The sequence below is a fragment of the Nematolebias whitei genome, chromosome 1 (genome assembly GCF_014905685.2).
Source record: "Nematolebias whitei isolate Nwh7 chromosome 1, NemWhi1, whole genome shotgun sequence".
NCBI lineage: Eukaryota > Metazoa > Chordata > Actinopteri > Cyprinodontiformes > Rivulidae > Nematolebias > Nematolebias whitei.
In genome coordinates, this window is record NC_056498.1 from 12,015,533 (window position 1) to 12,031,327 (window position 15,795).

Consider the following 15,795-nt stretch of genomic DNA (forward strand, 5'->3'; position numbering starts at 1 on the left):
TGGATGGATGGATGGATAATATAACTCCTTAGTAATGCAGTTTAACCACTAAGCATGATGCTGTCAGTGCAGACACAGTGAATGAAGTGGCAACCTTCAGTATGTTGTTTCTTACATTTGTGTCCATGTTTAAAAAAAAAAAAAAAACTCCAAAGTTTAATGAGAGGTGCTAGTTTCCATGTGGTGAAGCAGTTTTGAAGGGTTCAGCATCCACAGTTCACACATTGTGAGCTCAGAGTGTGACTCACCAGCTGCACCTGATGAACCCATTATTTAAGTAACTTGGAATTTTTCTTTTAAATGAAGTTTTCTTTTTGTGGCAGTTGTGGAGCCTTCTGCTGTCTCATCATTAGGCCGTCTCTGTTTTTCAAAGAACCTCTCCAGTGACAATTGTTTGTTTTTTTACTCATGTTTGCTAAGGTTACTTTGACAGCTTACTAGGACAAGTATACAATTTGTGACTGAGTGAAGCACTAAAATTGTGCAGATAGAAATTATTGATTTTCAAAATAAAATACCATGCAAACTCATTTTTTTCTCCTTTCGGCTGCTCCCTTCTTCAGAGGTCGCCAAAGCGAACTACCTCGCATGAAGACTTGGCAATTTTTTTTATGTCAGATCTCCTTCCCGATGCAGACACAGACCAACAAGCTACCACAGCCCTCTGTGTGGAGCAGAGAGCTGCTAGCTAGGGCGCCCGGGGGAGCAGATGGTGGGGGTTAAGGGTCTTGCTCAAGTGCCCAGATTGGGACAAATGAGAGTGGAGGCAGGTGTGTTCACCTTTCCCACCCACATTTTGATGTTGTCAATATGGGGAATAGAACTGGCGACCTTTCAATCACAGGCCCAGCTTTTCTAACTTTTGCACCACCACTCCCCACCAAGCACAGGTACAGAATAAAAAACACGTTTTATTATTTCTATTCAGCCCGGTACCAAATGATCCAAGGCCTTGTACTGGTCCCTGACCCAGTGGTTGGGGAGTTTTGACATACCTTTTCATGTATATTAAATGAACACTGTTTTTATTATGTACATCACCAACACACTGAGGGGCTGCGGTAACTCGGTGGTCAGTAGTGTGGTCATAATTCTGAGGCAGCAGGTTCAAGCTCCGGTTGCATCACAAGAGCATCTGATAAACAATGCCAATGCCAATGTTAAAACAATGCCAAACATTTTGTGGAACTTAACTTTGTGTGGCAACCACTGCAGAAGGGAGCAGCCAAAAAAAAAAAAAAACATTTTCCCCTTAACAATGACATCGTAGTATTCAGCAGGCTGTTTTGTAATTTGTGTTAATTTAGCTAGCACTATAGCATAAAAACAGTCTGCAGAGTCCTACCATTCTGATAGAGGTGAAGGGTAACAATAGTAAAGAGCTGAATGAAAAAAACATTGAAAAACGAGCACCACATGCTCTGAATCCAAGGTAAACACCAACTCAGCTCTGTGACTACCTCTTGTTGACTGCAAGCATTTCTCATTGTTGCTTGTATTAGGTTCAATCAGAACCTGACTGTGTGACACAAAAAACAGTTTTGTGTTGTGTTTCCTTGACTGATGAAGCCTTCCGGATAGAAAGTGAACCGTTTCAGCAAAGAAAAAAAAAGAAACTGTCCAGATGACCTGACTGAAAATTGTTGGATTGTATACCTGGATTATTGAGCATGGACTTTTTTTTGCTTTTGAACCAGTTTGACATGACAGTCAACAAGGAAGAGGGCCGGCACAAGAGGAGGGGGCGTGCCAAAGACACCATCTTAGCACCAACATAACTGGTTTGTTCCACTTTGGAGTAAGCTGTTTGGGGGAAGAATCAGTTTTGTGTTGTGCGTTTTCTTGACTAATGAAGCTTTCCGGATCGAAGGTGAAACGTTTCAGCAAACAAAAGAAACTGTCCAGATGACCTGAATAAAAAATGTTGGATTTACTGTATTTCAATCTGTGATAATTTGGATAATCTGACTAAATATCTGGGTTTGTTCAACATAACATCTCTGAAGACCTGCAAGTTGGTAGAAATGTAATATAGTAAGTATAAAATAGAAAAGTCTCCTTCTTATTTCACCCCACCCACCCACACACACACACATATTGAATGACTCTGGACCACCAAATATATGAGAAATCCCAATGTTCTGTTCATTAGTCAGCTTGATAATAGATTCAAGCCCATCAACATAATGTATTGATGTGTTCCCAGGTCTTCTCCCAGTGAAAATAGGTTACACACTTTTAGACTGTTGCATTTTCTGTATTTCAGTAGTGGTTCAGATCAGGGTGCATCAAGGATAACGTGAGCTGTAGGAGACAAATCAGAGAATTTCTTCTGAATAAAACTGTCCTGATAGACTCGCCTCCATCTTCAGAATCTTGAAGAAGTTTTCTGTTGATCACCAGAAGCCACTTATTTTGCCTATATGGGTAGTTTTTACTCAAACTACGCTGTCAAAAAATTTTACTCTCCATTCCCCACCTATTTGCGCATCCAACCACAATGTAGGATTGGACCATTTTCTTTGAAATTTGTGTATTTATGTATAAAACAATAACAGCATCTATTGTCTTTCTGCCCACCAGAAGGTTTTTAATCAGGCAGTCATGTAATCAGGATGACATGATGATCATCCCTGTAGTTGGTACTTTGAGCCACGGCAGTCACAAAACATGGCATATGAAGGGTATGAAGGGTGAGACAGCCAACTGTTACTCATTTTCCAGATGGTTATTTGTGAAGGTACTCCAATTGCTGTTGCCCATTGTTGGATAAAAATATTATTTCATTATCTGCTTACTTAAAGAGCCACACACAAAGACAAGATTTTTTTTTTAACCCAGTTTACTTGCAGGGGCAGAGTTCACCCAGGCTTACACAGATGTTTCATTGAAGCCATGGTCACAAAAATCTGCGCTGGACAGTGCACAAGTGTTTTTATACACGCTTATCAGCACGATGACCTCGGCCTCTCAGCACAGACTCGAAGGTGACCTTGGAGTAGCTGCGCATGCAGCTCCTCTCTGAGAAGAAAACAACTCTCATGACTCATACACATAGTTTACCATTATTTTAACATTAGCAGTGATAAACATCCATAAACCTTTACCTGAATCCCCCTGACACAAACTCTGGAAGGCAAGGGCTTTCTCCGCCCAGCTTCCAAATGCTGGGTGCTGGCCCTGGCTCCTTTCCTGAGCAATCTTCCCCTGAGGGGAGATCATCTTCTGCTTTTTGGTTCCACTCTGTTTCGAAACTGATCGCGGAAAAAGTGTCCCTCCTGCCTTTGATACCTATTGATTAATCAAGTCATCAAACTGACTCCCAGTTGGCTGTGCAAGGTGTTTTTCATGAGTGATTGATTTGGGCACAGGGTGAATAAACACAAATCATACTTAAAAGGCACGCACAGTGAAATGTGATTAATAATAAAATGCAAACACTAACAAGCAAAGACTGAGCTTTCATCCAGTGAGAAAAACACAGCCTCGCCTCCATCTCCACTATATCCTTGTACTTGCCCTATGACTGCCTTTTTTTGTTGTTGCACCGTCACAGCATTTCAGCTTGCAAAGTGCATCGATTTACCCCCCACCTATGATCCACCCTGTCAAGATGTGACAGCTAAAGGAGCAACAAGGAGCCCTGTTAAAGTCCTTAATATTCTTGCTGTTACCAAGCTAACAACAAATGCACAAGTCCTTGATCTATTTGATTAGCATCTCCTTATCCAGGCTAAACGCAGTTAGCGCTAACAGTCAGAGTGAGTCACCAGCAGCTCTTATCTGATGAGGTTGATCAAAGCCAGTAATTTGATTTTGAATAAAGCTTGCTCACCTCTGTGGTAGCTCGCTTGGTTGACACAAAAGAGGAACTGTAAGCTAATGATTCTTTCATTATTCCTCCAGTTTTTATATGGTCAGTCTTTCTTTTCTCTGGTGAATTGTAGATTTGTTCTATTTTCACAATACACTTGTTATGTGTCCTGTAATTGTCATGTTGTCCTTTATTTCTGGGTCACACTTTTTTTTTAGTTTTTTTTTTTTTTTTTATCTTAGTGGTACACGGATTATAGTCAGGTAAGTGATATGCCAAAGCACTACAGTGAAACAAGGCTTTTTCAGTTTTGACATTGGATGCTGCATCTTAAAAGTGTTTCGGTGAAGCATCTTACAGAATACAAATGGTTGAAAGGTACAGAACAATACCCTAATCCATGCTCAATAATTCTGGTAGAAAAATCCAACAAAGTTAAGTCAGGTCCTCTGAACGGTTTCTTCTTGTTGAAACGTTTCGTCTTTCATCAAAAGGCTTGATCTGTCTGAGGCACTACAACAAACTCAGTCTTATAAATAGCACCTTCATATAGTGGGTCAACCAATTTGATGGTGCTAAGATGGTTTGTGGAGTCCGCCCTCTCCCCCGCCGACTTGTTTGAGGCAGTCATGGCTATTGCGCATGAATAGGCATGGACCATAGGACAGATTATAGGGTGGACTACAGAAACCATCTGAGCACCATCAAACGGGTTGATCCACTATGTGAAGGTGCTATTTATAAGACTGAGTTTGTTGTGGCTCCTTGGACTGATGAAGTCTGTTTGATGAACTATGAAATGTTTCAATAAAAAGAAACCATCCAGAGGACCTGACTCAACTTTGTTGGGTACAGAACAACATTTAGCTTGAGACATAACCAACCAGCAGTTAGTAGTAGAAGCATACACTGTAAGTTCTCCTCACATCAATACAATTTGATTTCTCGGTCAACTTTACTAGTCAGTACACAACAAAGTCCATATTGACATTGCTGAGTTCAAGTAAAAAATATCACGAGACATGATAGCGGCCACCATCTGACTTGACTGGACCTTTGCTTTAATGGTGTAAACAAATACGTTGAAAAATGATTTGTAAGAATACATTTATTGTGACTGGCTTTGTTAATAACTTTATAAACAACAATGGGATTTGGCGAATCTGGTGAGAAAACCCAATCCTGTTTGGAGTTAGAGAGCAAAAGCATTTCTCACAGACAGGATATTAGTGATAAATCACAAAGTCTGATTTTACTTGACTTCACACAATCACAGTTCAAGTTTCATGATTTTTGGAGATTTTGACTGAGTTAATAATGTGCTGCACTAACTTTTTAACTGTTGAAAAGTCTCAAATCTTTGGTATGCAAACGTCTCTTACTCACACAACAGTTTTGTAAAACATACATGAAAACATAAGTATTTTAGTGTTTTTTTCACCAAGTGAGTCTCCCACTGTACTGTAATGTAAACCATTGTAACCAGAGGTTTTCCCTCAGATTTCCTCGGGGTAAAGAGCGTGCATTCTACAAGCATGAATAAACTTCAGTTTCATCTTAGCTCAGAATATTCTCTTCAAAACTGGAAATAAATGGTATATTGAGTTGATAAATGTTCACACTGTACAGTACATAAGTAAACACTTGATTCAATAACTAGAGAGCACGGCACAAGAAGTAGCCTGACCAACAGTGCTCCCCCCATCCCCCGTCGACAACTGCTGGCATTAACAACCCATTAAAATATACCAGAATGCAGAAAATGGCATCTACTCAAAATGTTATTGGGGAGGACCCCCAGGCCCCCCACCAGTGTGCCCTGCCCACATTACAAATGCTTCTGATGTTAATGCTGCTGATATTACTTCAATTTAAGTAAACTGGATCACTTTAGTGAGTGAAACGATCTTACCAACTCTAACATTTGGATATACAAATGGTTAAAATAGGATAAAGAATGCAGCTGTAGATAGACTGTAAAAAAATGAAGAAATGAAAAAAAACAGGAATAAATAGTGTGGGTCCTGAATCAACGGTTACACAGTTAACCTGTTTTTTTGTTTATTTCTACTCTGTTTGATTGAGTTTATGTATTATTTGTTATTCTTTTTCATTTTCAGCAGGGATATTAAAAGCAGTTTCATCTGCTGCTGTCATTAATTAAAGCTCAACACCAGCAGCATCATTTGTACGGGTGGCATGCTTGTGAGACTCACAGAGGCCAGGATTGATGGCCTCTGCTTGACTCTTGTATGCTGCGTAAGTGCCCATTTGTTTTCATGTGAAAGCTGTTGAGGAGCAACATTCACTGTTCATGCATTATCCTTTGCCTGTTGATTTTACAACGTGCAAAAATTGAGTTGAATTACAGATTTTTTTTTTTTTATGATACTTGAACAGAGTTACATCGCCATACAAGTCCAAATAGTGTCCAACTTTGGAAGAAATAAAAACGCGTCAGTGAACTCTGCAGTGAATTATTCAAAGCATACGTCATCTGATTGTCTGCAAAATAAATGTTTGCAGAAGGACGATGGAGGCCTGGCACTGCTCCATGCAACAGGTGTACTTGGGTCTGTGGGGGATCTGAAGACCTAGGGGCCAAGGTGGAGCTTTGCAAGAAATGGATTAAAATGAAACCACATTAATGCCAAGGCATACATGTGTGCACACAGAAAGCTAATTTCTCCAGAGCAGAAAAGTTGAGAATAAATGCCTCAGTACTCACCAAAACTACACACACACAAGAATCTGTCATCTCTTTCAATAAAAACAAGTGTTATGCTGAAGTTCCCCATCGCTGAGACATGTGAATAGTGAATTTTTGGAGTTGTGGAGATGAGTGTTTTTTTAGACTGGAATTGAACAAGCAATGCACGTAAACAATATTTTTGGGGGGATCAAGATGTTCAAGAGTATGAAAGTCACACTTCAGAAGAGTAGTAGTTTTTTGTTTCTTTGTTTTTTGCTTGTCCAAGCAGCAAAGAGTGATGAATCTTCACGAGCAGAGGGAGCAATTCTCTTCACCACCAGGCCCAGGGCTTAATTTGTAAACCAATCAATGCCGGAACGCAAATAGCGGGTGGGAGGGGTGGGTGTCTGAAATGTATGAGGGAGTTCCGACATCAGCTCTGTAGAGCTGTCTGGGGACACTCCTGTGTGTAATGCACTGTCTGCAGGGTGCGCCACTGAAGGTGTCAGATGAAGACAGTTCATGCCGTCAATGTCTCTGCTGGGCAGGAGCGTGTGTGTGAGCTGGTGCACATAGTGTGGATGGAACATCCGCTCCACAGACTGAGCAACGTCTTCTCTTGTAATTTTAATAAATAATCAAAATAAAACGTGCAACGACAGGACTTTTAGGGACAGAGATTTGAGTTGCTGGATCCAAACAAACAGTTGCTGGAAGACACATGGTCAAAATAAGAATTCTCGGATCTAGTTCTGGCAGGATCTGGCTCAAATTAAGCCCTGACCAGGCCTAATTATGAAGCCAAGGGGCCAATGATGGCCTTGGCCACCACAGATTATTCTTTGGCCACTCCTATCATTGGAGGAAACAAAACTTTAGCAAAAAATAAAATATAAAAAAAGCACAGTAAAATTAAATAAAAACTGAAGCAAATTCCCACCTTTCTGGGTGGAGTTTACATTGTCTCTCTGTGCATGCGTAGGTTTTCCCCGGGCAGTCCAGTTTCCTCCCACAGACCAAAAACATGCATGTTAGACTGATTGGTAACTCTAAATTGTTCCTAGGTGTGAGTGAGAGAGCGAATGGTTGTTTGTCTCATTTGTCTCTATGTGTCCCTGTGATGGACTGGAAACCTGTCCAGGGTGTCCCCCACCTCTCACATAGTGACTTCTGGATATGGGCACCAGTAACACCCACAACCCAGAAAGGATGAAGCGGGTAAAATTAAAGGCTTGATGGATGGATAATAAAGGTGGTCAGTTTACCTATATATGTCAGTGGCCATCTTGGATTTTGATTTGACAAGTTAAATTTTGACAACGACCTTTTGTATGCCTCGATGCACACATCAAAATGGAAGTTGGTACGTTGCTTATTTCTGAAGTTATCCAACACATAATGTTATTAACATTGCCCACAGTTAAGTTATTAACAGCTCACAGTGTTATATGTGTTAACGCTGTTAACATATGTATGGTGGCAGGCATCTCGGGTTTTCAAGTGGCAACAACGGAAGCTTTTTTTTTATATATACCTTGATAAAGTCACACATCAAAATGGATGCCTAACTTAATTTTTCAAGTTATCATGCTCATAACAGGCACAAATCGATTGAAGAATTTAATTTTCATTGTCGCTTGGCATTGGGCAACAGTAAAATTACAGTCATACTAAAGACCTCTATGACCATAATTTCAGTTATATTAATAATAAAAAAAAAAGGCCAATTTGTCTTTCAACAATACCATTTTTTTTCAGGGAGCTTTTGTGTTTTGTAGTGCTGACATTTATCTCATTTGAAAGAGTGAATATGTAGAAAAATATTGTATTGCTGTTACACACTGTGAAATGTTGATTCAAACTAAATAGGACACTTTGCACTCCAGATGTAGAAGCAGCCAAAGACTCTTTGGAGCAGTTTCTGACAAGATTATGTCAACGTTTCCCATGGGCGGGTGGAAAAAAAAAAAAACAGGTCGATAGTGGCTCACATGACTCTTGAGTTATTCTGAGGGTTACAGAGCTTTATATGAAGAAGAAGATGGGTCAAGACATAAATTGTTCCTCAAGTGATTTCTCTCCAAGCTTTGTAGTAGTTTAGCAAAAAAGAAAGTTCTTGTGGCTGAGTGGTTAGAGCAGTCGTCCTCCAATGCAAGAGTTGAAGGTTTGAATCCACCAGCAGTCACATGCAGAAGTGTCACTGGGCAAGACACTGAACCCCTCATAACCTCCGATGTGTCGGTGTATGAATGTGATAAAGCTCTGATTAGTCTAGTTAGAATGATTTGTTCAATTAGCTTTGTAGAGATCTAGTAGAGTGCTGTTTGAATGGGTAAATGAGGCACAGATTGTAGTGGAAAGCACTTTGAGTATCTTGATAAGATGGGAAGGCAATATATAAGTACAGTCCATTTGTTTCCCCCATAAAATAATTAAAAAAGAATTATTATTAAACTAAAAGTTTGATGTTTGGGGTTGATTTCCTGCTGTAGAGTAATTTGTAGCCAATGAGAATTTGCTCAAGCCCCGATGGTTTTAAATTATAAATATGAACACAATTCAGAATTATACATCTCCTTAAATAAAACCCAGTTACATTTTGCAAATAGGAATAATGAACCTTATACTTATTTGTCTAGAAGAATTAAGTTGAAGTTATAACACCTGGGATTTTCATGACCTTTTCAGTTAAAATGTCTGCTCAGGAAAAGGTCTTGGACATATAGTTAAAGAAAAATGAAAACAGAACAAGCTTATCATTTCTAGAAATAATACATATGCCTTTCATACCCATGCTTTAAACAAATGCTAAAAAAATGGAATTGTAGCTGCTTGGGTCATCCATACATCCATTATGTTTACCCGCTTATTCCATTTTGAGTCACGGGGGTCGCCGGTGCCCATGTCCAGCAATCATTGTGCGAGGGGCAGGGTACACCCTGGACGGGTCGCAAGTCCATCACAGGGACACATAGAGACAAACAAGACAAACAACCATTCACTCTCACTCACACCTAGGGACAATTTAGAGTTACCAATCAGACTAACATGCATGTTTTTGGTCTGTGGGAGGAAACCGGAGCACCCGGAGAAACCCCACGCATGCACGGAGAGAACATGCAAACTCCACCCAGAAGGCCCCTGGACCGGGGTTTGAACCAGGGACCTGCTCGCTGAGAGGCAGCAGCTCTACCAGTTGTGCCACCGTGCTGCCTCTGCTTGGGTCAAATCTTGAAAATATTATGTATGATGTTGTTATACAGCGAGATGTGACATGAACAGTATGTGTTGAAAGTGACTCTCAGCTACTACCACAACAAATGGATCTCAATATCTGTAAACGGACTGAGTTATACTGATTTTTGTGATGGTTAATTTTGATCAGCTCTGCTGGTTGCACTGATTTAAATAGACTCCAAAATGTAACTGGGTGTAATGTATTTCCAATTACTATTTTATGAAGGTTTCTTCATAGTTCATGGCAAAAAGTTAAAGATCTTTCACAATCTGTCAGTGTTCATATTGAGTTGAGGATCAGTCTAAACTACTACTACTACTACTGTTACTACTACTACTACTACTACTACTACTACTACTACTTCTACTACTGCTGTTACTATTTACTACTACTACTACTACTACTATTGCTGTGACTATTCACTACTACTACTACTACTACTACTACTACTACTACTACTACTATACTGCTGTTGCTATTTACTATTGCTACTTCTGTTACTATTTACTACTACTACTATTACTACTGCTGCTACTGTTACTATTTACTACTACTGTTACTACTGTTATAATCTACTACTACTGCTACTACTAATACTACAGTTACTATTTACTACTACTACTACTACAACTACTATTTACTGCTACTACTACTACTACTACTACTAATGTTAATATTTACTACTATTGCTACAATTTACTACTACTGCTACTACTACTACTGCTAACACTATGACTACTACTACTACTACTGTTACTATTTACCACTACTACTAATGCTACAACTACTACTACTTCTACTACTACTACTACTACTACTACTACTACTACTACTACTACTACTGCTACTACTACTACTACTACTACTACTGTTACTATTTACAACTACTGCTACTACTACTACTACTGCTGCTACTACTATTACTACTGTTACTATTTACTACTACTACTACAACTACTACTATTACTGCTGCTTCCACTATTTACTACTACTACTAGTAGTACTACTACTTCTACTACTATTACTACTACTACTACAACTACTACTACTACTACTGTTACTATTTCTACTACTACTAGTACTGTTACTATTTACTACTACTACTACTACTACTACTACAACTACTGTTACTATTTACTACTACAACTACTGTTACAATTTACTATTACTACAACAACTACTACTACTATATACTACTACTATTGTTACTTTTTAATACTGTTACTACTACTACTACTTTTACTATTTACTACTACTACTGTTACTACTACTACTTTTACTACTACTACTGCTACTACTACTACTACTACTACTAACTCCTGTCCCTATTTACTACCACTACTACTACTACTACTACTACTACTACTACTACTACTACTACTACTACTACTACTACTACTACTACTACTGGTACTATCTACATTAATCTAGAGTTAGAGTTACCAATTAACCTAACATGCATGTTTTTGGTATGTGGGAAGAAACTGGAGAGCCCGGAGAAAACCCACGCATGCACGGAGAGAACATGCAAACTCCACCCAGAAAGGCCCCCGGCCAGGATTTGAACCGGGGCAACCTTCCCGCTGAGAGGCGGCAGCTCTACCAACTGTGCCAATGTGCTGCTTCTGTCCTAATTCAACTCAGGAAAAAAAAAAAAAAAAACATTGAAAATTACAAGTCAGCATATGTACACAGTATTTCCAAGGCCCTAAACATCTCCAGAAGTTCTGTTATATCCATAATCAATTAATGGAAGGAATATGGAACATGTGTATATCAACCAAGAACAAGTCGTCCTACCAAACAGTGTGACTGTGCAAGAAGAAGACTAGTGAGAAAGGTCACCTAGACACCTGTGACTACTTTGAAGGAGTCACAAGCTTCAGCAGATAAAATGGGAGCGACTGTGCAGTAACTGTAACCAGAGTTCTTCACCAGTCTAATCTTTATGGGAAAGTGACAAAGAGAAAGAAGTGATGAAGAAAACTCATATTAAATCTTGACCAGATGTTGCCAAACTGTGTCAAGATTAGTCTAGATTAAATATTTGATTTACCGGTACTTCAAAATATATGCTTTGTAATACATTTGAAGGCAAATTAAATAGAATACTTTTTGTACTTTGTAGGTACTGTATGTATGTTTTTGTGAATTTTATAACTCTGAATTGTTGCTGTATAAAAAAAAGCTGCTGAATGAATAGTGCAAGTATACTGGTTTTGTGTATGTATTTTTGGAACAATAAAATGTCCAGAAGCCTGTTTGCTGTGCTTTCATAGTACTAGAAAATCCATTTGTAAGCAACATTTATTCATTTATTTACCAAAGAGAACTGCCTAAAGAAAATTAGCTTAATGCTATTATTTATCTGCTTTATTTCATTTACCTCTCCCCTATGATCTCAATAGCCTTTCTTTATCTATGCCAAGTATTTCTTTGACACCCCACACCCCCACACCCCACTGAGTACCAGTTTCATTGCTGTTGTCACATTGAAGCAAGGCAGGATAGCATAATAGTGCCTGAGCAGAGCTGAGCCTTGCTTTAATTGTAGAATGTCTGTGGTGGAAATTAAATCTCACTCAAGATTTAATGGTTGGGGATTAGGTCGAGCCCCAGGGTCGAGATCAACTATTCACATTGCTATTGACTTTGCAGCACTCAAGCTCCCAATCACGTTTGATTTAATGATGTGTGTGTGTTTGCAAATGCATGGCTGTAGAATGTGTGTGCACTGCATCGAAATGGTGTGATTGACAAATATGTAATATGTCTGTGGCAAAACATGAATCCTTGACAGCTCGGTGCCTGAGGCACAGCTATGTTGAGGTTTAGTACCTAATTTCCCTGGAATGAAAGCACCAGCTTGACTTTATTTATTTTTACTGAAGCTTTTTTTTTGAGGACTATACAGAAAAAAAATACACTACTAAATATACAACTGTAGTTGGAAAGAGAGATAGATGCCATGTAAAATCTGCCAAAACAATCCACTATAACCTAAAGTGTCTTAAACTGTTATATAGGGTATATTTTGTATCAAAGAGGGGGAATATTCTTGAAAATATTTATATGTAATTTATAGCTATTTGTGTTTTTTTCTCTTTCAGGTTGCCGAATGCCACTACAGTCATGGAACCTATAACAACATAACTCTTTACGCTCCATGAGGCTTTGGAGAAGAGGCATTTTTTGGTGAAACGATGGGCTTGCTGTATACGCCAGCGGACATCACAAACTTCTGAGACTCGTCGACATCAACTGCATCCTCTCTCCTCTTCTATTTCTATTTGTATTTGTCTCATAGATTACAGTATTTCCCCAGAGTTGTGGCGACAACTCAAATGTTGTAGAGATTGCACTGGTCAGAATTGCAGACATACATTGCAACTTTGATCAGAAGACTCAAGAGGAACAAACAGATGTGTTGAAATTCCTATATTTCCCCTCTTACTTTCCTGCTTTCTCACTCGTAGAGGCACCGACTAATGGAGAGATGAAGAAGGGAGTCAGGATAAGCACAATAATCAAAGTATAGAGGAGCAAAAGAAAATTTGCTTTGGCCTAAAATATTGAAACAGAGCTTCTGTGAGGATTACCTTATGATACAAAATTGTATTTCAGTTGTGTGATTAAAACTACAGTAGATCTAATTTTCAGCTCAGTGGTTTATTAGACATCAAAAAATCAAGAAGAGAAAGGAATACTTTAAAACTTTTAGCATGACCAGAAGGTTAAGAGTCCTGTGTTGGCCTCTGTGGCTCCCAGCCCTAGTCAGCATGCTTACCACAGTGAAGATGCTAGAATTTGGTGGGGCACCGGGCCAGTATGCACGCTACGGACGCTGGGAGGCTGGATCAGTGGGTGAGCTGAGCTTCAGTCTAAAAACCAACATCAGCCAAGCCTTGGTACTCTACTTGGACGACGGTGGGAACTGTGACTTCTTGGAACTACTGATTGGTGGTGGACGACTGCAGTTGCGGTTTGCTATCCACTGTGCTGAGCCAGCCATTTTGCACATGGAAACGCGAGTTAACGATGACCGCTGGCACATGGTCTTGCTCACCCGCAACTTTCGCGAGACCTTGCTAATGGTGGACGGAGAGACAAAAGTGGCTGAAGTCAAGTCGAAGAGGAAGGAGATGGCGGTTGTCAGTGACCTGTTTGTGGGTGGAATCCCTCCTGATGTGCGCCTCTCTGCTTTGACTTCCAGCACTGTGAAGTATGAGCCTCCCTTCCTTGGCTTGATCTCCAATCTGAAGGTGGGAGAGATGCCGCCAACTTTGTTAAATAGCCAAGGAATTCAGAGCGATCTGGAGTACCTCTGTACCAAACAGAATCCATGCTTCAATGGAGGGTTTTGTTCGATTCAATACGGAGAAGTTCACTGTGATTGCACCCACACCAGGTTCAGGGGCAAGTACTGCAAGGAAGGTAAGGAAAAGTTTCACTGTGCTTGCTTTTTCTTGGCTTGTTGCTTTTGTCCTTGGGCTGCATTTGGAGTATTGTGCCTGTTTTCATACACCAAAGTTATGTTGCAAATGGAATGTCTTATGGTTTGAGATTGAGAACATGTTTGGTATCACAGCTTGTTAGTACCTTGTTATTAGATTTGCACATGGGGTTTGCATATCTTATGTGAACTACTTGTATTGGCTGAACTTATCCAAGGAAACAAACAAAAAAAAATGTGTAACATTGCTGGTCCTAAAACTGAGAAGAAAAAAGTAATAATGTAGACATTATTATTCCTAAATATTTAAGATTTCAACAAACATGGACATTTTATTCCCTTTTTTAAACAAATGGCTCAAGATACAAATAGAATCATAACCTAATTTAAGTCATTAAACTATAATGCCTGCCTTTGTATTCCAGATTCATATGAATAATTTATTAGAGATTTTCTAGTATTTTTTTTCCACTTGAGTCAGCAACTTAAAATACAGTATATTGTCTGCCTGAACAGAGTCAAAGTTTTAATAAGATGACCTAGATTTTTGTTTCCTAATCTCTAACTGAATTCAGTGTAAGAATAAAGATGTGGTGTAAAAATGGTATCACAGGGTTTTTATTTTATTTTTTTATGTTGACTGTAAGATCTGTTTCTAAAGGCGATTCACATTGTTTTGGCTGTTTTAGACAAAAGTGTTTGTCATGGAAAGTGTTGGAAGAAGTTGTTGGTATAAGCTTGACTCAGTGATTTGTGGTCATTTAGTTTATCAACAGCTTATTCAGCCCACTTACTGACCAAAGACGACTTATAACAATTATCAAGCAATGTCAAAAATTTCTGGGAATGTGATCCAGATTTGGTACCAGATTTTGACTTGAACAAGCTCTGTGAGGGCATAGCCTTTGGTGCATGAAATACACAAATACATATTAATATTTGCAAAGCCTCATAGTTTTAAAGTTCAATGTTAAGAGGTTGGTGTTCAAGGAAATTATGTAGTGTATTTTTTGATAAACAAACATATTTCAGCTTTAGGGGTTTGGTTTATACACAGTATTTGCTCTTAATAAGCGCAAGTGAAGCTTTTTATTGGCAACAATGATATGATAAACTGTTAATGAGATTTTTGAAAGCAACATACCTTTTAACTGTAAGAACTATCCGTTTTTATATTAATTTTTATGGTGTTTCACATGGGTGGCATTAACAATGCTTTTTGTTTTATTATTATTTAAATTGAAATGTTCAGGTTCTACATTATTCTGTCGTTTATTGCTTATGTGACATGTGTTACTAACAAGATTTTAGAATTTCACACCTACACAATGTGAGCCAAGACAAACTTAACGTTATGGTTAGACCAGGATCAACCCAAATCAATCTACTGCCAAATATCAGAGCTCATTAAATGTTTTTTTTTTACTGGGGAATAAGATATATACTGGTGCCAAAGAGCTAAAATGCAATATGACACATTGGCAAAGAACTCTAGAGTTTTTCAGGTTCAGCAACGTTGGATTCATACATGGCTATGGCTGGTTCAAAAAAAAAAAAAAAAAAAGAATAAAAAATGAAATGGTAACTTTTCCCTGTAG

General features: G+C 38.9%; 1 protein-coding gene across 1 annotated transcript; it reads left to right on the plus strand.

Annotated features, from left to right (window-relative positions):
* The first annotated feature begins 13,471 nt into the window (after positions 1–13,471).
* nrxn2b (neurexin 2b) lies at positions 13,472–15,113 on the plus strand. Its single transcript, XM_037681834.1, has 2 exons — positions 13,472–14,178; positions 15,055–15,113. Exons 1-2 carry the CDS (start codon positions 13,524–13,526, stop codon positions 15,111–15,113), a joined length of 714 nt encoding a protein of 237 aa, XP_037537762.1. The 5' UTR covers positions 13,472–13,523.
* Positions 15,114–15,795: the final 682 nt, after the last annotated feature.

Coding starts and splice junctions, on each gene's coding strand:
- nrxn2b (XM_037681834.1), top strand. CDS start 13,524: ATGCTTACCACAGTGAAGATGCTAGAATTTGGTGGGGCACCGGGCCAG. Junction 14,179..15,054: donor GGGCAAGTACTGCAAGGAAG/GTAAGGAAAAGT, acceptor AATGTGATCCAG/ATTTGGTACCAGATTTTGAC.